General features: G+C 36.2%; 1 protein-coding gene and 1 long non-coding RNA gene across 6 annotated transcripts in view; one reads left to right on the top strand and one right to left on the bottom strand.

Moving 5' to 3' along the window:
* Window positions 1–398: 398 nt before the first annotated feature.
* LOC123386518 lies at window positions 399–15261 on the top strand. Its single transcript, XR_006600493.1, has 5 exons — window positions 399–1303; window positions 1941–2113; window positions 7277–7431; window positions 11354–11437; window positions 14325–15261. It is a non-coding gene; the product is annotated as an uncharacterized LOC123386518 (long non-coding RNA).
* Window positions 5402–23238, bottom strand: part of RNF180 (ring finger protein 180) — a 267612-nt gene continuing 249775 nt past the window's right edge. For all 5 annotated transcript variants that reach the window (XM_045061285.1, XM_023256994.2, XM_023257000.2 and 2 more), the window contains one exon: window positions 5402–6400. In XM_045061285.1, coding sequence (XP_044917220.1) covers window positions 6201–6400 — 200 coding nt within the window. In that variant the 3' untranslated portion in view covers window positions 5402–6200. The remainder of the gene's footprint in view (window positions 6401–23238) is intronic.

Here is a 23238-nt window from a genome sequence, read left to right as displayed (position 1 = left end):
GGAGGAGAAACAGCCCTACATTCCGGTGGCTAGGAAACTTGATTTAGAATTCAGTTTTGCCTAAGGGCCCACTTAATGACTCATTTTTTTCTATACTATGTTCTGTGGCTGTCAGCTTAACGGAATGTTAGCTTTAGTTCGTGGCAATTAAGGACTATAGTTGTGGGGCACCTGACTGGCTCAGTCAGTAGAGCACGCAACTCTTGATCTTGGGGTTGTGAGTTCGAGCTCCACATTGGGTGTAGAGATCACTTAAAAATTAAAAAAAATATCTTTGAAAAAAAGATTGTGCATGAACAGCAATAAGGCATTTGTACCTTACTAATATCCTGTAAGAAAGAAAAACTTGCCTGTGGCCTTTTTCAAAGTTAAGTTTTTAAATAAGGGAAAGACACATTTACTGAGCACTTGCTTTCACTAGCATTATCTCTTAATCCATAATATGTTTTTTCTTTTTCTTTTTTATAAATGAAGAAACAAAATTAGATTGGTTAAATAACTTGCCTATTTCTAAATAATTGGTCTTACATAAACTGTTTCTCAAAGAACTTTTAGATCTGTTTCCTAATTTTCTCGTGAACTGAATTTTATCCCAGAGGAATCCTGTGAAGGTCTGTTTTATTCAGCATAGTTTTACAGGTGATGAAAATGAGGAAAGAAAGGTTAAGTAAATTTTAGTCGTGGAACCCAGGATGATAATGAGTTCTCTTGATTCTTGCAATTATAATGAATAGTAAGAATTTGAGGTAAGAAGAAATGTAACAGTATATTTTATATCTCCAGATATGCTATTATTAGTTATAAGGATAATCTCACATTTGTTCTATTCCAGTGGATTCTAGATAAAGATATGAAGGTCAAAGAGGGGGTAATGGGAGAAAATAGGGAAAAGAGGGGAAAGATTTTTTTCTAAAAAAAGGAGAAAAGTTTGATTTGTGGATTTTAAATAAACTACTGACATATTGCTGCCTCGTCTTAAAAACCCACCAAGTAATTTCAGAAGCTTATTCAGTACTTATATAAAATTATTTATAGCACAATTCCTTATAATTCCCATATTATCAGATAACTGGTATAGTATAATTCTCAAATGCCAAAACAATGAGAAATTTATCTTTTGGGAACACTTTTTAGATGACAGAAACGCAAGATTCATTACCTTCTTTTCATTTGCATTTTTTTAAGTTCCTTGTTTTTCTAAGTGTGGCTCATGGCGGATCTGTACTTCCTGGCAGCTTATCAGCAATGCAGAAACTCAAGCCTAATCTACACCTGAAAAATACGCGCTTTATCAAGATTTAATGTAGGTATATGAAGGTTTAAGAAGTAATGTTGAGGTTGACTTTTGGCCTAGGTTGATTGTTACACTCTACTTCTTACCTTTAGATATTGGGCTCAGAATAGACATTACCAGCAACATCTATTTAGTTCTTCGGAACTTGTGAATCAGGACTGTATACTTTAAAAAATATATATTTTGATATTTCAGCATTTATTTTTGAGAGAGAGAGAGAGAGACAGAGAGAGAATGCAAGTGGGGGAGGGGGAGAGAGAGGTTTGACACAGAATCTGTAGCGGGCTCCATGATCTGAGCTGTCAGCACAGAGCCTGATGTAGGGCTCGAACTCACGAACTGTGAGATCGTGACCTGAGCCTCAGATGGATGCTTAACTGAGCCACCCAGGCACCTCTATATACTATTTTTTTTTTAATGATGGGTTAAAATTTCTCTGTATGAGAAAATTAAATTACATTGTGACTACACCATTATGTTTTAAAAATCTATGTAATTCACAGCTAGGTACCTATTCTGTTTTAAGGCAAAATGAAAAGTAAAGGACTGTAGTTTACTATTATATTTCATATAACAGTATGTATCATAATGTTATTAATTATAGTTACTTAGTTTCATTTTTCTTTTTCCCTCAACAAATGGTAAGGCCTGCTTCTAAAACCTAAATGCCTTTCTACCACCTCCTTATCCAAATACCTGACTTGGATCGATTCTTCCCCATCACTTTCCTCCCCCCTATTCGAGGGACAATGCCAGTGGATCAGAGCACTCTTTTCCTCACGGTGCCAAGATGTAACCTCAGAATCCTTCTAAGTAAAGGTAAGCACCATAAATCAATCTAAGTTGGCACACAGGATGAAAGCTCTTATCAAATATAGTACTGCGTATTGAATAGTGTCCTGCAGATACCAAGTTTTTTGTTAGTATAAGCAATGAAAATTGTTACAGACAAGGAGCAAGTAGTTCATTCCTGCATTCTTGATTTAGATAATCTCTTATTCCCACTGCTCCTTTTGCAGTATTAATCACTTCTAAGTTTGTGTGACTTTGGTCACATTACTTCTCATCCTCATCTATAAGGTTAACATCATCCTTTTCGAAGAGTATTGAGGAGACAGGGTAATGTGACCAGCCAAGTATCTAAGAGTGGTTTCATAAATGTATGTTATCTTTTCTCACTTGCCTTTTCCTCTTTATGGTTTTGTTGGTAGACAAGGTGATGCAGGTAAAGCAATTAAAATATTTGCCAGGTTCTTTCAAGAGCAGTATCATCTTTTCCTATGCTGTCAATAACAAAAATGCATTTTATTGAGCAGTCTGTGTACTTACTATTCTTTGGATGAGGTTTAGACTTATAAAAATGTGAAAGAGGAAGAAAAAAACTAAGAGGACTCTGTCTTAATAGCACTTAATTTATTTACAGTTATGTATACAAGGAGAAGTAACCATAAACTTGGTGACAATGGTCCAAAAACTAATTTTAGAAGTGTTGAAATAAGACCAACAATTCTCAAAGTATATCTATTGCATGATATGAGAGATCCTAAACAAAAGTGGGAATGTGAAAGAATTTGTTTTTCTGACCCTGTAAGATAAATGCACACTGAAATAGATACATATTGTTCTCATAGGATGTTAATACCATGGCCTAAAGGTACCTCTTAATGATGTTCATCATAAGATCTATGTAAAAACTGAAATGTATAAAAGCAATTCTTACTATAGGTGTTGTCTTCAACAAAAAAAGGAAAATAAATGCATCCTGGAGAAAAGCATACACTGATAGAACTTACTGAGTGCATACACTGAGAATTACTGAAAATCAGAAACTTTTCAAGAAAGTGAAAGTTGAGCATAAAATATTCAGAATCTTAGGAATACTGTGCTGTATGACAATGCCCTCTGCCTTCAACTGCAGAATTCTATGAAGAGTCAAAGACTAATTGTCATTGCATGTCATCAAAGTATTCTCTTTTCTAAGGCCTTCCTTAAGAAATGATCCAGATAAAAATTAAGTTTTAAAAAACCTCTGTTTTCATTTAAACATACAGAGGACATTCAAGTGATAATTTCATTAATTGGCTTTTTTTTTGGTCATGCCATTCCAGGTATCTTGGAAGCAAGATTCTAAGGCAGAAAGGAAAGTGATACTGGCTTTGTTGCTATATTTAGCTTTTAATACTAGAGTAGGTATTAGTAGTATAGCAGACTGAGAAATAGTTTTTTTTTTTTTTTTCCTATTCTTGAATTTGGTGATTCAAAGTGATAGGGTCTTTGTATAACAAATTCTGTTCCTTTTACATTTTGTCTAATTTAGATTCCCCTCTCTTCTAATGAGTATAAAATGAACTGATCTTGGCATGTGAATTTTTCTTTTTTAATCAAGCAATAAATTACCTGCTGAAAGAATTAAAAAATGTAACTTAGATTTGGCCATTTTTTTAAACGCATGTGAGAGTATTGAAAATTAACCTTCACAGTAACTGAGCTCAGTAGAAATAGAAATTGTTGAGAGACATAACTCAGAAAATTAAACCTATTAAATAATAATTAGGGCAAATGTTGTACTTGATTAGTTTTAGGATTTTTCTTCTTTCCCTTTGTTCTTTATTGGAAAATGAGTTTCTGTGTGATTGATACTGTGAAAGACCCCAAACAAGAAGAACATAAAATTTGTTGTCACTCTAAAGCTCATACATGTATTTATTTACAAATTTATTAATAATCTATTGGTGGCTACTGTGTGATAGGTACTGGAAGAAAATGGTTTCTTTTCATCTCAGCTTTTATCTGGCTTCGAATAAACTGTAGCTGTAGGGAGCACTGCACTTAATACTTGGCAGCTTTTAGCTCCATTTGCATACAATTTAAATATCTTGAAGTAAAATTAGCAATTTATAATTTTCTAAATTTACTTTTAATTTTAATATGGCAAATGATGTAATTCTCAGATCAAGTTAATAACAGTCATATATAATCAGTCCATTTAGTGTGTTCCTCTAGACTATGGTTTCTTTTTTCTTTAAGGGTATTTATTATTTTTAAGGGTGTTATTTTTATTTGTATTTGGTTTGTAGATACAGATCTATAGACTTATTATCACTGAATGAATAAATACATATTGGGAATCAAATCTGTTCCTCTGATAAATCTGTATCTTTTACACTACCTACTTTGCTTCACATATAATTAGAATCAACTTTTAAGTTTAGGAGAAATGAAGGCTTATTTGCTAGGGATGGTAAGCCAGGAGTTGCTTGGGAAATGGCTGGAATTTATTTTAAACTTACTAAAATACCCCCCCCTCATAGGTGTTTTGTTAATTTGCCTTCACTTTGAGCAATACATTAGTGATTATAAATACCGATTTTTATTTCTGTAAGGTAACACTGAGCTTTGTCAACATCTTTTACCAAGATACTAGTTATATGTCACTAGGCTACAGCATAACTTACTTACATATTTTAATACATGAGCAAAACATTGATGGTTCTAAACTGTATGTAGTTTACTGCTTTCTAAATTTGATAATGTCTTATGTACATTGTTGTTTTCTTTCACTGTATCATTCTATCCCATTTCCCAGAACACCACATACCATCAGATAGCTGTTTTTACTCAAATACAGTCAGTAGTAATTAGGCCGAATTTGGACTTTCCCTAGATTGAACTCTCGAAGCCTTGTCAGCCACAGTTTGGATGGTTATATTATTTTTTAAGTGCCATGACAGGTTCACTTACCTTGTGTAAAATATGCGTATTGCATGATCAGAAATGTGGTGACATAGCGTAGGAATGCTGGCTGAGTGGTTCCTGTGTTCTCATAGGCTACACAAAGACCACGTGAGTGACTGAAATAAGGAAGCTTATTTCCTTGTGCTTTAGTTTTCTCATTTTTGAAACTGAGATGCTTGCCCTAATTGTTTTCTATACTGGGATAGTTCAGATTTCCTTTTTTTTTTTTTTAATTAAGGGAAAAACTAATTCCAAGGCTTATGGTACAATACCATAACAATAAAAAGAAATGCCAGGTTTTCTTCGTATATGTCATAAGCCTATTAACAACAGTTCCTTATTCCAGATATTAAATCACCTTAAACAATGAAAAAAAATTTAAAAGCCACTCTTTATTGCACATTTACAGTATATTTGACAATCTCTGCGTTAAATTACTAAATTAGATACATTTTGGACATGCACTGCTCTTTTAGACTACTGAAAATTGGTAAATTTTTTATATCCTCCAATGAGTAATCCTGCAATTCGGAGAGTTAATACATTGCTCTTTCTATTGGTGGGGATCAGTCTCAGATTTTTTGCATTTACTATTCTGTTCTTGTAATAATAAAACATGTTGTACTAATGCTAGCTGTTATTAGGTCTATGTAAAAAAACAGCCAGCTTTCCTGATAACAGAACGGAAATAAGCAGAGATCATTGGACACCAAAACTGAGTATACCCTGCTAGATTAGTTCCCAGGAAATATAACTTATCTTTAATGCACATAATTTGCCTAAGAATAAGTGGTGATTGGCTAAATATTTTGTCAATAAAGATACTATCTACCCAGATTATAATTTTGTTTTGTATTTTTACAAGGAGGGGAAACCTCAGTCTTTACAATTAAGTATAAAACTGGTATTGTAAAATTAGAGCCCATAAATCCTAAACCAAGAGGAACTAGGAAATCAATAGTGCATCACTGCTAAGTGCTAGACAGACAAGTTCCTGAATAAACCTTAGTTTGTTACATGAAAAACATTAATAAATAAGTCCACTGTTCTCAGACTTTCTATAAACACCAACAATTTATACAATGCAACATTATAAAATCTCATTTTAAAAATGTTTAATTGTTATCTACATCATTTGTGATTGTTCAACTGTAGTAAAGTATGAAAATTCCTAAAATGGAAAGAAAAAATAGCAAAGAAAGCAAAAAACAATGAATCCAATGACCCAGTTCACTGAATAAATATAGATGATCACCATATCCATGTCAAACCACCATCCGCGGCTGTCATCCTCAAAGTGCAGATAATCCATTCTATGTGCACCATGTGGGAACTGCCTCCTTGTAACTGGGGCTGCACGTCTGTGGAAACCTAGAAGATGTATGAACACATCTTAACGCTCACTGAATTCAGACAAATGCTCAGAAAGGAAGCTACCATGAACAGAGGGTATCTTGATTCCATTGAGTGGTAGGTTGTATTCCTGACATTCCCCCCCGCCGCCCAGCCCCCGCCAATGATAAGAACTAGGAGAAGTCTCTTCTAGTTAAGGGTTTTTAGGGCAGGAACAGTAAAATTAGCAGAGTATGGGATATGGAATCAGGAGACAAGCCTTGTTCTGTCACTTTCTTGGGCAAGTTATTTGATCACTTCGGGTCTCCCAATTTCTCATCTACACCATCTAATAACTTGATTACCTTTGATCCTCACAGATTTTTAATTTTTTTTCACATGAGAGCATTTTCTAAGTTTAAACTTGTTCAGGTTTTATTTTCACAAGTGCTCTCTGTAACTTCTGGTCACTAACTTAACCTTTTATCTTTTACTGTAAGAAGTTCATTGTTATTTGAGCAAAATTCGATGAGAAAAATGTCTCATTTCAGCAGTGAATAAACTGCGCAGACAAAACAGTAGGCCTTTGAAGAAATTTAGCTTTAATTTTTATAAATTTTGAAGCGTGGGCCTACTTAAGGAAACTGGTATATAAAAAGGAAAACTCAGAAGTAAGTGATAATGTAGCAACCACCTTGAAGAAAATACATGGGAGACGTGAATGTGGAACGTCTGGGCTAAATCGAGATGCTACCAGGTACTTGTGCAGTGGACGTGATTCTATTCCCAGTCTGAGAGTGAGTGAGGCCTCCCTACTTTTCACTTATAGAAAATAGTTGTTCTTTGTTAGATTCCATTACTTTGTGTATTGATTGGCTCTAGCTGGGTTTTCATGCTCTTGACTGCTCTTTGCAGGGTATGTCAAGAGAGACGTGAGCTCTAAGATGAAAGCACTGCTTAAGAACATGGGAGAAGGAAAAGACAATTCCGATAACATGGGAGTGCATAAAGAAAATCATATAAATGAAAACAACGGAAACAGGAAGTACCATTTTACATCTCATTAAAAGGTATTTTAAAAATATAACCTCCTTATTACGGTTAAAGTCACAACAGTGGTTGAAAGGAAGACTGGATGAAAAATGCAACCAGTCAGTTATTTTAGTGAACTCCAAGTGCTAGCAAATTATAAAACTAACCAACCATCAAACATACAAAAAAATACAAACAGACCAAAAATCCCCTACTATATCCTTTTGCCTCCCAGGGCTCTGAAAGTGAACTATTTGCACTATAAGAAGACAACTGGATCTAAACAAAAGTGTTTGGTAAAGGGACTAATTATACCAGGAATTAAATACAGTCAATTAGCATTTAATAATGGTAGGTGTGAGCGTGTTTGTATGTGACTGTGTGTTTGTCAGTGCTTATGTGTTTCGGTTCCAGAAAAACCACTGGCTTTAGCTAAAGAAAACATCATCTGTATAAATAAAGGGACCATCTAATGGAAACACGATGGGATCTTTCCCAGGCAGTTGGTGGCTCTTCGATTTCAGTTTTCAGCTGGCATTGTTTGAGAGCTACCTTACAGCATAAGGAAACATGTGTGCAGGGGGACTTGACACAGAGTGCGTTAGACCTTCTTTTGGGGGTGGGGTCCGAAATGCAGAGCATTTTGGGAAAGCATAAACTGCCCAAGATGGTCCAAGTGCTGAGTCCCAATTTTAGCTGATCAGGCCAAATGGTCATTTGCATTGTCATGTGTTTATTTTGTGGATCTTTTTTGTCCGTCCATTGAAGGCAGTTGCCAGGCAGTGCCTGAGGTTGAACATCACTAAGACTGCAACACCCTACGAGCGCCAGGAGAATGTCTTGTAGACAGGTGGATCCTGGTTCCTAATTCTCAGGTCAAGGTGATGAGAGGGTGACAGGATCATTTTGTGGCAGCCTGGTGTTTGTACAGTTGGGTGGGATATCCTTGTAGATCAAAGCCCCTGGGGCCTCAGCCTCAAACGCAACTACCAACAACTCACTATACAGCAAAGTTCCACCAGGGAACCAAGCCAGGGACCCCGAAAGCTCACAGATATGTATGGCACAGGCCACCCATTGACAGTACCGGCTCCTGGACTTGAGATTCCTCTGGGGTGGCTGGTGGTGGACTCCAGTGTGGCTGCAGCCCCATTTCTAGCTCTGTGTAATACACACAGAAGTGCCATCCCCAAGGGTACAGAGACCTTCCAAACACTCTGACACAGCCTTCCTCCTACTTTATTAAGGGAGCCATTCTTCCACATGGCTCCCTAGACAACGCTAAAGTCCCATTTGTTCTGAGGCCACCCTGGCCAGGCATGTTTCAGACATTATAGCCTACTATGTTCAGGCAGTGTAATAGACACTTGCACTCTGTCTACAGAAGCTTTGGGTAGATCTGTACCTATAGAGATCTGAAAGAAGGACAGGGTAGGGCAGGGGAGCTGTGGAAGGATTTCAGGACTAGATCTATATCTACAGAGAGATACATGCAATAGACCTCAAGGGAGGGCCTCAAATAAGGAAATCCAAAATTTCTAATCTCCCAGGGTACAACATTAATATTTTGAGGCGGAATGAAAAACCAAGGAAATAAACTGCCAGTACCCACCTTAAAAAAGTGATAGTTCTTTTATGACTAAATGAAATATATATCTTAGAATTATTGTATCTCCTTGTGAAATGTTGTCCTTTTTCTTTTTAATATGTGCATGCTAATTATTTACAGCTTGAGTATTTTGGTAGTTGCTAGTAACTCTGGTGATAAAGGTTTTCTTAGTCTCAAGCTTGAAGCAGATTGTGGTTCACCATTCTTAACAATGGAAGAAATGTTAAAAATTAGGCTCTAGATCAGGCTGCTTATTCTGATGGCAAGGTTACACTCACTTGGGTATTAGTACAGTTATTTAAAGTCAAATTTCTTGGATGATGGACAATTCTAGATTACTGTTTATAGGTTTTATTTTACGTTTTAAAATAAAAATTGTACATATTTAAGTTGTAAGACATATTCCATATAAAGGCACGTAAAAGCCTACTCTACTGGCGAATTTCCAGTGTCTCTTCTCAGATGTATGATCTGCAAATATTTTCTCCCACTATAGTGGTTGCCTTTTCATTTTGTTGTTTCTTTTGCTATGGAAAAACTTTTTAGTTTGAGGTAGTCCCACTTGTTTATTTTTCATTTTTTCCCCTGAGTTTTGTGGTTATAACCAAAAATCATTGCCACAGCTCATGTCAGGGAACTTAGCCTCAATGTTTTCTTGCAGACTTTTACGGTTCCAGATCTATTTAACTTTTTTTGAGTAGATTTTTGTGTATGGTACAAGATAGGGGTCCAATTTCATTCTTTTGCATGTGGCAATCCAGTTTTCCCAGCAACATTTATTAAAGAGACTATTGTTTCCTCATTGTGTATCCCTGGCACCCTTACTGAAAGTTAGCTGGTGGTATAGGTGTCTATTTTTATGCCAGTACCACACTGTTTTGATTACTATAGCTTTGCGATAAAATTTGAAATCAGGAATTTTCTTTCTCAAGATTGCTTTGACTATTTGGGATTCTTTTATGGTTCCATAAGAATTTTAGGATTTTTTTTTCTATTTCTGTGAAAATGCCCTTGGTATTTTGATAGGGATTGTGTTGAATCTTTATATTGCTTTGAGTAGCATGAACTTCTTAATATTAAGTTTTCTAACCAATGAACATGGAATAGCCTTCTATTTAGTTGTGTCTTTTCCAGTCACTCTTAATATTTTCAGTGTTGATTTATAAATTATATTTACTTGTATTATGTGGATTATAAACAAAATTTTAAAGGATGAGGTAAAGGTGAAATGATATTTTAGAATAAATTAGAGGGCCATAGTTCAAATATATTTTTAATAATTTATGTTTTTTGGCTAACTTCCTATAATATTTTATATTATAATTAATTTTTATAGCCGAAAAAATGTTTACACTAGGATGATGTGTCATCCCCTCTACTTTTTTTGTTTGCCTTATTAGTATTAACTCTAATCTGATTTCTTAATAGAATTTTTAAATATTTATTTATTTTTGAGAGAGAGAGAAAGACAGAGAGAGAGAGTGAGCATATGAGCAGGGGAGGAGCAGAGAGAGAGAGACAGAATCCAAAGCAGGCTCCAGGCTCTAAGCGGTCAGCACAGAACTTGACACAGTGCTCGAACCCACGAACTGCGAGATCATGACCTGAGCCGAAGTTGGACATCCAATCGATTGAGCCACCTAGGTACCCTTTAATAGAATTCTTTTTAATTAAGGCTCTGGTCTACTTTGTGCTAGTAGTTTATCTGAAACTATATATATATATATATATATATATATATATATATATATATATATATACATACATACACACACACACACACACACACATATACACACACTGTAAATCCATTTAACTGGGCATATGCAATTTTCAACATATTGTAACACATAGAAAACAAACTAATGAAATCAATCTTTCTGTGTTACCAGACTTCCAGTTTTCCTCAGTTAACATTACATACCATCATAACATGTTGGTATAGGATAGAGGGGAAGTGGGAAGAGTTTTTCTCACATTCAAAAATTATCCTAACACATAACCCAAATATTCCTAAAGTAGTTTATATACGTTTTCAAAAACTTCTTCACAAATAGAGGCTGGAGAACAGGTAACACTGTTAATGGAAATTATTATTATATGTAAAAAATAAGTGATTTTTCTGACCTAAAGGATTATTTATAAACCTTAGATGTTTCAGATTCAAGTTTCACTTGTTTGGGTCAAAGGAATAATGGTATTAATGGAATAGCTACAGAAAAAAGCAGAGCTAAGAGTAGACATGGCACGAAAGATGAGTAGAGAGATCATCTATGCTATTCTCCAGGACAGTCTCTGTTTACCCTTGTTGTCAGGATATAACTACTAATAGTTCCCCTTTCATTCTTCAGGTAGCCTCATTTGTGCTAATTTCCAGCTTTGAATACCAGAAGGTGATGGTGACCCAAGATGGCTCAGGGCAGTAAGTTCTTTAGGTATGGTGGATAATGATCATTTCTTGTTTAATATTAATTTCTTAAAATTTTTTAAGTGGAGAGTTAGTGAGTAGGTCTTTATAACAATTTTGGAATTTCCAAAGCTATAAATTAGATGAGATGATTGCGATTTTCTCAATCAAAATCTGACGAAAAGAAGATCACATTATAGATATTGTTACTTGGTAAGTATTAGGTACATTATGACATTAGAAAAGTTGCCATTATACTAACCAGTGATTACTGATTCCACTGTAAAATGATCATAATGAGAGGGCCTAATTCATTGGGCTATTTTGAGGATTAGGTGAATTAACATACATAAAGCATAGGCCTGGTCCACTATGAAGGCCTGGTTCAATGACTGTTAGATTTTTTTCTTCTTGTTAGGTTGTTATTATTATTATTACTCTGGCTACTACTCTTCTTAGGAGAAAGAAGCTACCTTTTGTTGCTAGAGCTTGTTCTTCATATTACATCTATCTTTTCTGATTCAATCACTGATGGTTCGAACAAAAAGGTTTCTATTTCCTTCAAGTATGAGTTGATTTTCTTAAGGCAGTGGCTAACTTTAAATAGAATGTCAGAATATCAGATACTGAAACTCTGAGATCTAGTCAATATTTATAGAGTGTGTATTTACTATCTGTTAGTGGCTGAGGGTTTAAAGATATTTTAAGACATAATTCCTGTTTTAAAAAACAATGAATCTTTTTAAAAATGTTTCTCAAGCTTCGTTTTTAAATTATCACCTCCATAAGGGGAAAAATAAGTTAAATTTAAATTTAAGTATTCTAATCAATAAATTAAATTAACTTAAATCTGATTTCTCCCTAATGAGAGAAATTAAATAGGAATGAATACATTTTGTCAGGTGGAGTTGAGATTTTGAGGGCCACAAACAAATGCATTATCTAGGATTTTTTGGTGCCCCCCAAACCAATTTTTGCCCTCATTTAACATGCATAGCCTAGAAGATAATACACCTAAAACCATTTTGACAATACTCAATGTAAATGTTGTAATATAGACAACTACTTTATTCCAAGAAAGTTTGGATTGGGATTAATAGCCTGAGAGGCTTCTGCACCAGGAATTCACTTTTACATGAACTTAACCACAACCTACCACTGGTGATAAACCAATAATGATTAGTTTGGTATTAGACATGGTTTAAAGAGTATCTAATAATATTACTACCTTCTAACTATGCTATTTTTAAAGTAAAAAAACACAATAAAGACATAAACTTCAACTCTTCCCCCCCACCCCGATATTATAGTGGGAAAAAAAAGCACAGTGCAGGGAAAGTCATTCTTATCAAGAAATCAGAAAATTTGGATTCTTGTGCCAATATTAAACATACTCGTTTAGTCAAGTCAAAATAGCTTTCCTGTATCTTTCAAGATATTCATATGGTTTTCTTCTTTAATCTGTTAATGTGATGAATTCACACAGATTTTTTTAAATGTTGAATAATTTTAAAAAATCTAAAGTGATAAAGTGATAGATTTTCTAATGTTTCATCCTTCCTTTCATACCTAGATAAATTCCTTATATTCATGATATTTGTTTCTGTACACTGATGAATTCAGCTTTATGTATTTTATATGGAGTTTTCATGCGTATGTTTGTAAGGATGATTGGTGTATAATTTTATGTTTTATGTTATGTTTGCCTGGTTTATCATGATTTTATTGGCTCCATAAAATGTGTTGGCAAATAGGTGACAATTTTACATGGGTCTCTGTGTATCTGCATATCTTGCAAACATAAGTAATAACTGCCTTTGTTCTGTACTATTTTTTGAAAGATATTCCTATAGCAAACAGTTTTGGCAGATAGTATGTCTCCCTCTGGGAAGGTGTGATTTGTAGCCTTAGAATATAGCATATTTAATGCTGTTATAAAAGAATTGAATTTTATAAGCTCGGAGCTCTATGTAACACACTCCACTTTGTGTGTAGTTATTGCCTGGGCCTACCTATATGCTCTGTGAGAAAGAGGGCTCAGGTGCCCACCACAAATTCTGCTGTTTTGGCTACTTCTCTGAGTAATAGACCATCCTTTGTTTCTGACCCAGAAATCTTACGCTTTTTGCAGGCATCCATGAAACTGGAAGACTAACCTGTTAGCTTGCAAATAGGGTAAATCTTAGACCCTTAAGGGTTCTCAACATTGACAATTTTGTGCCCTATTTACTGTCTGAAACAATGTGCATAAAATTAAAATCTTGATGGTTTGGTAAATATAGCCTGTAAAATGATTTGGGTCCACTGTCTTTCTAGGTGTAGGGGTAAATTTTTAAATACCAATTCTTTATTAGTTGGATCAATTTATTAGTTGCTGGTCTGTTCATGTTTTCTAAGTTTTTCTTGAGTTGGTTTTGGAACTTTTACGTGACATTTTCCATTTTATCCCAGTTTTCAAATGTATTGGACTAAAATTTGCACAACTGTGGTGCATTTAGGGCTCTTCACAAATAATCTGGTCTCCTTCTGAGTACGTGGTTTATTGTGCACTTCCCTGCCCCTTAGAAGTTAGGCATGGCCGTGAAACATTACCAATGAAAACGATTGCTCAAACAAAATACTGTGCATCACTTCGGGGTACAGCATTTATCAGTTTGAGAGGCTGCATCAGTCTTTTTTCCTCCTCCACAGCAGCCACTAATATACCAGACAGAGGCTGCTCAGCTGTCCTAGGTCCTAAAGCTTAAGATTATGTCCAGCAGAGTTCTCAAGGGGAAAATATTTCAACATCACTATCAATTCTAATTGAAAATCACAGAGTAACCCTTAAAGCTACCAAAAAGAGAAAAAGGGTAATAATCACAAGAGTTGAATCTGACTTCTTTTCTTTTTTTTTTTCCCTACACATGGAAAAGTCCCCTTGGAGAAATGTCAAACTGTTTAAAATAAAGAGTGAGAAAGGACTGTGAAGAAAATCTGCAAGTCACAATCAGGTTGAGCAAGTGTATAAAGAAGAACCAGGATTTCTGAATCTCAAACAGGTACTTCTGCCACTTTGTAAACTCTACTTTATAAAAACAGTTTTACCCCAGAAGGATTTCTCCCATGTCCTAGAAGATAAAGGCTATCACTTCCTGCCTCCCCCCAAATAAGTTTCAAATTTACATTCAACATCAAAGACCATAAAGTAGGTTCCATTATTTTGAAGATTCTTTCAGAGACATAAAGACTGTGAACAATTATCTCATACATCTTTTTCAATTTTCAGCAACTTTCACAGTGCTTATACTGGGCACTAAATATGTTTGTTGAATGGATGGATGAGTGAGTGCCTGTATATAAGGAAACACATCAGAAAATAGAATGAATAATTAGCCTATTTTTTTGAGAATGGCTCAAATCAAGACTCCCAAATATATTTTTAGCTGGAATGGAATATTATTAGGAATGTATTTGAGATACATTTTGTAGTTCTTAAGAAAAAATATCCTTTAGAGGTTACTTCAGAGAGCTTTGAAATTAGTATGTGTTCTGCACAGAAGTTGTTTGTGTGACTTGTCATGTATTTCTGCCCAGAGCTGCACATAGACAATCAGGGGGCACTTGGTTGGTTTGTACTCTGTATCTGGCCTTGGGATCAGAACTGGCCCTTCTGTTCCTGATATCAAGAGGGATTAACTTGTCATCACCTCCTTGAGCCAGACCAGGCTGGCCCCGTGGGATGCATCAGGGAGGGAAGAGAAATGTGCACATGCCCAGGCTCCTAAGACTGTGAGATACGTAAGAGAAACAGAGAGAAATTAAAAAAAAAAAAAATCTAGTTCCCTCAGGACTGCAGTTAGGCAAACTTAATGACTAATCACAAATCATACATAGGTAGTATATATATAATGCCCTGGAGGAATAGTTGGTTGGAAGTCTCACCTGAGGGGAGGCCAGTCTGCCAAGCACCCTCAGTGGGGACTCCAACCTGGCTGTTCACCACGGGGCTTCTGCAGCCAGAAGGCTGGATGCTGTGAGTACCTGATTTGATGTATTAGACAAAGCCTTCTTTGTTCTTCTCTCCCTCTTAGGTTTACTATAATTGTTTAATTCCTTTTATTCCCTTTCCCTTGTAATTAATAAAGCTTTCCTCCATGAGACCAAAAGTGCGGCCATCATGAATTACTATTACTCAGAGCAGTATTTAAAAAGGAAAAAAAATCATCTGTCATATGCCAAGCATTGGGTTAAGCCCTCAGATAAATCGGTAAGCGAGATGGACACACTGCATGCTCAGAGTTCAATGCTCAGAGTTCATGCTGACTTACTGGTTCCTACTTCACTGCAGTAAGCACTGAATTCATCAACACTTTACAAATAAGGAAATTAAGGTTTATGGAGGTAAAGTAATTTATATTAAGATTTGAACCTAGTTCTTTCTCTTTCATTTGGGGACAGCTTGAGTCCCAGTTCTGCTAGTTAACAACTATGTGATCCTGAGCAAGTTACTTCACCTTTCTTACTGAGTTTCTGAAGTTGAAGAATGAGGACAATAAGACACCTTCCAGCTTTACCCATCTTACATCTTACCCATCCTACAGCTTACATGTAGTTAGATGCTTTAAAAAAAAAGATATGTGTGCTATATTTCATGTGTGATTGGACAGACAAAAGGTTGAAGCACGGTATTTTACTGCTCTGTATTATCCTATTACATAAGACGTTTGTAGTGTCAAGTTGATTGATATAAATAGGCCTTAGCAGAGGTGGAGTGATATTTTTATAGTCAAAGTAGGTATAGAGTTACTCTGTTAATATACTTGAAAAGCTAATACACAATGGGTTTCAAATGTCATCTTTATCTCCTATATTTTTTTAGGATACCAGAGTCAAATGTATAAATCCTGCAGAATCAATTATTTTCTATTGAATAAGTTAAAGTACACTGTGGATTACTTATAATTCTGTAACACTGGTTTGATTTTCAGTATACAGTTGATCCTGTATATAGTTGATCATATACATGGATATGAGCTGTGTAGGGCCACTTCCAAATGGATTTTTTTCCAATAACTATACATATAGGCATGTATTTTTTAAAGTATTTTTTTAATTCTCAAGTTAGTTAACATACAGTGTCGTCTTGGCTTCTTGAGTAGAACCAGTGATTCATCTCTTACATATGACATGCAGTGCTCATCTGAAGAGTGCCCTCCTTAATGCCTGTCACCCATTTAACCCACCCCTCCACCCCGATCAACCCTCATTTTATTCTCTGTATTTAAGAGCCACTTATGGTTTGCCTCCCTCTCTGTTTTTATCTTATTTTTCCTTCCCTTATGTTCATCTGTTAAGTTTCTCAAATTCCACATATGAGTGAAATCATATGATATCTTTCTCTGACTAACTTACTTTGTGTAGCATAATGTAAATGTATTTTCTTTTCCTTATGATTTTCTCTTGCTTACTTTACAGTATGAATACAAGATAGAATACATATACAAAATACGTGTTAATAGATTGTTCATGTTATCATCAAGGCTTCTAGTCAACAGGTTATTAGTAGTCTGGAGGAGTCAAAAGTTAAACACATATTTTCAACTGCATTTTCAAATGTTCAAGGGTGAACTACAGTTTAAAATGTTACCAAACCAAATCATAAAAATATTTAAGTTTTTGTTTCTGTTAACCAGGTAAAAATGAATACTATGATTCCTTTTTAAAAATATTTTTTATTGTGGTAAAAAAATATATAGAACATAAAATTTTCCATTTTAACCATTTTTTACTATACAACTCAATAGCATTAATTACATTCACAAAATTGTTCAACCATTATCACAAAGGGAAACTTTGTAGTCACTGAGGAATAATTTCCCAATTTCCTATTCTTCTCAGTCCCTACTAACCTCTATTCTGCTTTTTGTCTCTATGAATTTGCCAACCCTAAATATCTCATATGAATCAGATCGTAGAATATTCATATTCTGTATCTGGTTCTTTCATCCAGCATGTTTTCAAGGTTCACTGATATTGCAACATGTATCATAACTTCATTTCTTTTCATGGCTAAATAATATTCCCTTTTATGTATATACCACATTTTGTTTATCCATTAATTTGTTTATAGATACTGGGTTACTTCCATGTTTTGGCTATCATAAATAGTAAGCACTGAGATACAAATATCTATTCAAATCCCTTCTTTCATTTCTTTTGGGTATATATCCAGGAACTGAAGTCATGGTAATTCTGTATTTAGCTTTTTGAGGAAACTCCAAAGTGTTTTCACAGTGGGATGCTTCATTTTACATCCCTACTAGCAATCTATGAGGATTCTTATCTCTCTATATCCTTCTCAACACTTATAATTTTGTGTTAAAAATTTTTTATCATAGCTAGTCTAGTATGTGTGATCTCATTGTGGTTTTCATTTGCATTCATTCTCTTAGTGACTAATGATGTTGAGCATCTTTTAATGTAGTTACAGATTATTTGTACATCTTTGGAGAAATGTCCATTCAAGTCTGCTGCCCTTTTTAAAACTGGGTTGTCTTCTTGAGTTCTATATATATTCTGGGTATTAAGACCTTATGAGGTAAAAGATGTGCAAATATTTTCTGTTTAGGTTGCCTGTGTACCTTTGATGCACAATATTTTTAATTTTAATGAAGTTCAATTAATTTTATTATAGTGTTCATGCTGTCGGTATCATATGTAAGAATTCAATAGTCATGAAGATTTACTCCTATATTTTCTTTAAGAGCTCTAAGGTTTTAGCTCTTATATTTAGGCTCTTGATCCCTTTTGAGTTATTTTTTTTTTGTATATTATATGAGGCAGAGGTCCAGTTTTATTCTTTTGCATAGGGAAATCTAGTTGTCTTAGCACTATTCACTGCAGAAGCTACTCTTTCCCCATTTAATGGACTTAGTTTTGCACCCTTGTCAAGAGTCAACTGGTCACAGACAAAAGGGTTTATTTCTAGATTTTATGTTCCATTGATCTCTATGTCCTTATGCCAGTATCACATTGTGTTGATTACTCTAACCTTGCAATACGTTTTGGAATTGGGAAGTGAGAATCCTACCAAATTGTACTTGTCTTTTAGGATTTTATTTTTTGTTGTTGTTATTCAGGGCCCATTGAATGCAAATGAAAACCACACTAGGATCACACCTACTACAATAGCTCTAAAAAGTGCTATTATAATCTTGGTAGGGATTGCACTGAATCAATAGATAGCTGTGGGTAGTAGTGATATCTTAATATTAAGTTCTCTAATCCATGAGCATGAGATAACTTTCCATCTATTTATGCCATTTTTTTTTTTATTTCACCAGTGTTTTGTAACTTTTAGTGTACACATTTTTCACAGCTTTGGTTAAAATTTTACATATTTAGTCTTTTAAAAGGATGCTTACAATAGTGTGAAATTACTTTCTTAATATCCTTTCAGATTGTTCACTGTTGATGAACACAACTGATATTTGTGTGTTGATCTTGTAACTTGCAGCTTTGCTGAATTTTTTATTAGCTCTATAACTTTCTTTTAGATTCTTTGGGATTTTCTATCTATAGGATTATTTCATTGCTGAGTAGAGATAAATATAATTTGTCCTTTCCAATTTGGAAGTCATGTATTTCTTTTTCTTACCTAATTGCTCTGGCTAGAATTTCTAGCACAATATTGAATAGCAGTGGTGAAAGCAGGCATCCTTGTCTTGTTCTTGATCTTAGTGAGAAGGCTTTCAGTCTTTTGCCTTCAGTTTGATGTTAGTTATGAGTATTTCATGTATGCCCTTTGTTATGTTTAGAAAGTTACCTTCTATTCCTAGTTTTCTGAGTTCCTTTAAAAAAAAGATGTTTGAGGAGGAGTTCGTTAACATGGCAGAGAAGCAGGGGGACCCTGGGCTTTTCTAGTTCCTCAAACACAGCTGTATTGAGGTAAGATCACTTGGAAGATCCAGGAGATTGATCTGTGGACTGGGAGAAGGAGCTCCATGGTTGGAGGGAGAGAACATGGAAGGTGCAAGGTGCATGGAAGTGAACTGGGGGAGAGAAAATCAGCAGTGCTGTGGAGGGGAGGGAACACTTTCACGGAGAGACAAAAGGGAGAGAAGAGGAGACAGACTGAAAGAGTGCAGCACTGGGTTTGCACAAGTGGAAAACCTCTCTGGATCATGGACTGGGGAGCAAGGAGTACTGAGTGTTGCAGGGGTTTTTGCAATGAGCATTTGGAGCTCAAACTCTGATGTTTTGGAAGTATGTGACTTTGACTTTCTCGGGAGTGGAGCTGTGGCATGTGCTCCTGGGGAGGAGGGACTGGCGGCCCTGGAGTGCACTGGTGGGGTGTAGAGATCTCCGGGGTGCACTGGGAGAGAACACTCCCCTTCTTGGAGTAGTTTTGTAAGAGGGTCTATTTCCTCCCCAAGGACAAAAGACCCTGTAGGCACCAGCAAAAAGCCTTTCATCAGCAGAGGATAGGCACACACAGAGGAAATATAAACTTTTCAGCTTTTAGTGCTACTACCCCATAGACCGTGCACACTGTGCAGGTGTGGGACTGTTGCTCAGGGACAAAGGACTTCAGCCACAGTGTGAAGAGGCTCTGCGTCAGAGAAGGGGGTGCATCCTTTAAGACTTCAAGTTTTGAAAATCCAGCTGCATGCCACAGAAAAAACGCAGACTTGTGGCACAGGGTGAGCAGCCTGCCCTTGTTAGTCTGTGAGGGCTGCCGAACAGCAGCGGGGGTGAGGTCTAGGAATGAGAGATTGGGGTGGTGCTATTTCCTCCCAACACCAACATGGGGGGACTTCAGAGAGCAATGCAGAAGCCCGACTCGCTTACACCAAACCCTCCCCGCCCTCCCCATGCCTGGCAACTGCTTATTTACTGGGGCAAGGCTGACTCTGAGCCAACACAGCAGGCCTCTCTTCTAGAACACCAGCACAGAGCCAGAACCCTGCACGCACCAAGTATACTGAGAATCAAGTGCTTCAAAACGACACCTGCATTTCTGGTGGAAATAGGACTGGGTTGACTTTTTTTTCTTTTTTAGTCTGAAATCAGGCTCATAGTTTGTTGTCTTTCTCATTTCCTTTTCTCTTTTTGGAGGGGATCAGTCTTCTTTATTCTGTTTCTTTGGAATTAGCCTTCAAGTTTTTTGATTCTCTGTTTTTTGTTACCATCCTTTTCTCTTTTTTTGGGATCAGAGTTTTTCTCCCTTTTTTTCCAGGCTTATTTTAACAAACAAATCAAAGCACACCTAGTAAAACATCTGAACACTCCCCATTGCAAACAAGGAAGAACTCTGCAGAGGATGGACCAGTGGGAAAGAGCAGCCAAAACGCAATAGCAGAGTGCACACAGCATACACCAGAAACACTTCCTGAAGTGCCAGACCCTGGACAGTTTGTGACTCCTTTTTAATACAGCATTCCTCTCAGGTACAGGAAACACAGAAAGGAATTCTCCCCAAAAGAAAGGTCAAGAAGAAATCACAGCCAGGGACTTGCTCAAAATAGATGTAAGTAATATATCTGAACAAGAATTTAGAGTAACAGTCATAAGACTACTAGCTGGGCTTGAAAAAAGCATAGAAAACACCAGAGAAAGCCTTGATATAGAGATTAAAGACCTGGAAACTAGTCAGGCTGGATTAAAAAATGCTATAACTAGGGGTGCCTGGGTGGCTCAGTCGGTTAAGCGGCCGACTTTGGCTCAGGTCATGATCTCGTGGTCCGTGAGTTCAAGCCCCGCGTCGGGCTCTGTGCTGACAGTTCAGAGCCTGGAGCCTGTTTCAGATTCTGTGTCTCCCTCTCTCTGACCCTCCCCTGTTCATGCTCTGTCTCTCTCTGTCTCAAAAATAAATAAACGTTAAAAAAATAAAAAAAAAATGCTATAACTGAGATGCAAAACCGACTAGATACAGTCACAATGAGGACTGGAGAGGAGAGAAGAGGTGATACAGAAGATAAAATTATAGAAAATAATGAAGTTGAAAAGAAGAGGGAAAGGAAACTATTAGATCATGAGGGGAGACTTAGAGAATTTAATGATTCCATAAAATGAGACAATATCCATATCCTAGGAGTCCCAAAAGAAGAGCGGGGGAAAAAGAGGCAGAAGGTTTATTTGAACAGATTATAGCTGAGAACTTCCCTAATCTGGGGAAAGAAACAGACATCCAAATCCAGGAAGCACAGAGAACTCCCATCAAAATCAACAAAAACAGGTCAACACCTTGACATATCATAGTAAAACTTTCAAAATACAAAGATAGAGGATACTGAAAGCAGCCAGGGACAAAAAAAATTCTTAACCTAGGGGTAGACACACATAAGGTTAGCAGCAGACCTGTCCACTGAAACTTGGCAGGCCAAAAGGGAGTGGCAGGAAATATTCAACGTGCTGAATGGGAAAAATATGCAGCCAAGAATTCTTTATCCATCAAGGCTGTCATTCAGAATAGAAGGCGAGATAGTGTTTCCCAGACAAACAAAAACTAAAGGAATTCGTGCCCACTAAACTAGCCCTGCAAGAAATTTTTTTTAAGTTTTTTACTTCGGAGAGAGAGTATGTGAGTGATGGAGAGGCAGAGAGAGAGAAGGAGACAAAATCCCAAGGAGGCTCCACACTGTCAGCGCAGAGCCTGACGCAGAGGTCGAACCCATGAACTCTGAGATCGTGACCTGAGCCAAAATCATGAGTCGGATGTTTGACTGAGCCACCCAGGAGCCCCAGTCCTGAAAGAAATTTTAAGGAGGACAGTTTGCGTAGTGAAAAAAAAAACTCCAAAGCAACAAAGACTACAAAGGACCAGAGACGTTCACCAGCAAGACCAACTCTACAGGTAACACAATGGCACTAAATTCTTATCTTCAATAATCACTCTGAATGTAAATGGACTAAATGCTCCTATCAAAAGACAGAGGGTATCAGAATGGATAAAAAAAATAAGATCCATCTATATGCTGCCTATAAGAGACTCATTTTAGACCTAAAGACACTTGTAGATTGTAAGGTAGGAGATGGTGAACCATCTATCATGCTAATGGATGTCAAAAGAAAGCCAGAGTAACCATGCTTATATCAGACAAACTAGATTTTAAAACAAAGCCTGTAACAAGAGATGATGAAGGGCATTATATCATAATGAAGGGGTATATCCATCAATAAGATCTAACAATTGTAAATATTTATGCCCCCGACTTGGAGATTATGACATGAGATACCACCTTATACCTGTCAGAATGGCTAAAATTAACTCAGGAAACAACAGATGTTGGCAAGGATGTGGAGAAAGGGGAGCCCTTTTGCACTGTTGGTGGGAATGCAAGCTGGTGCAGCCACTATGGAAAACAGATGGTGGTTCGTCAAAGAATTAAAAATAGAACTACCCTACAACCCAGCAGCTGTACTACTAGGTATTTATCTGAAGGATTCAAAATGCTGATTTGAAGGGGAAAATACACTCCACTGTTTATAGCAGCACTATCAAGAATAGCCAAATTATGCAAAGAGCCCAAATGTCCATCGACTGATGAATGGATAAAGATGATGTGGTATATACGTATATAATATACACACATATACATGTACACAGGTACACACATGTAAATATAGGTGTACACATATATATGTGTACACACATTTATATATATACATGTATATGCACAATGGAATATTACTTGGCAATCAAAAAGAATGAAATCTTGCCATTTGCAACAATGTGGATGGAAGGAGAGTGTATTATGCTAAGTGAAGTAAGCCAGAGAAAGAAAAATACCATATGATTTCACTCATATGTGGAATTTAAGAAACAAAACAGATGAACATACGAGA

The sequence above is a fragment of the Felis catus genome, chromosome A1 (assembly GCF_018350175.1).
Source record: "Felis catus isolate Fca126 chromosome A1, F.catus_Fca126_mat1.0, whole genome shotgun sequence".
NCBI classification, from domain to species: domain Eukaryota; kingdom Metazoa; phylum Chordata; class Mammalia; order Carnivora; family Felidae; genus Felis; species Felis catus.
This window is presented reverse-complemented; position numbering and strand designations above follow the sequence as displayed.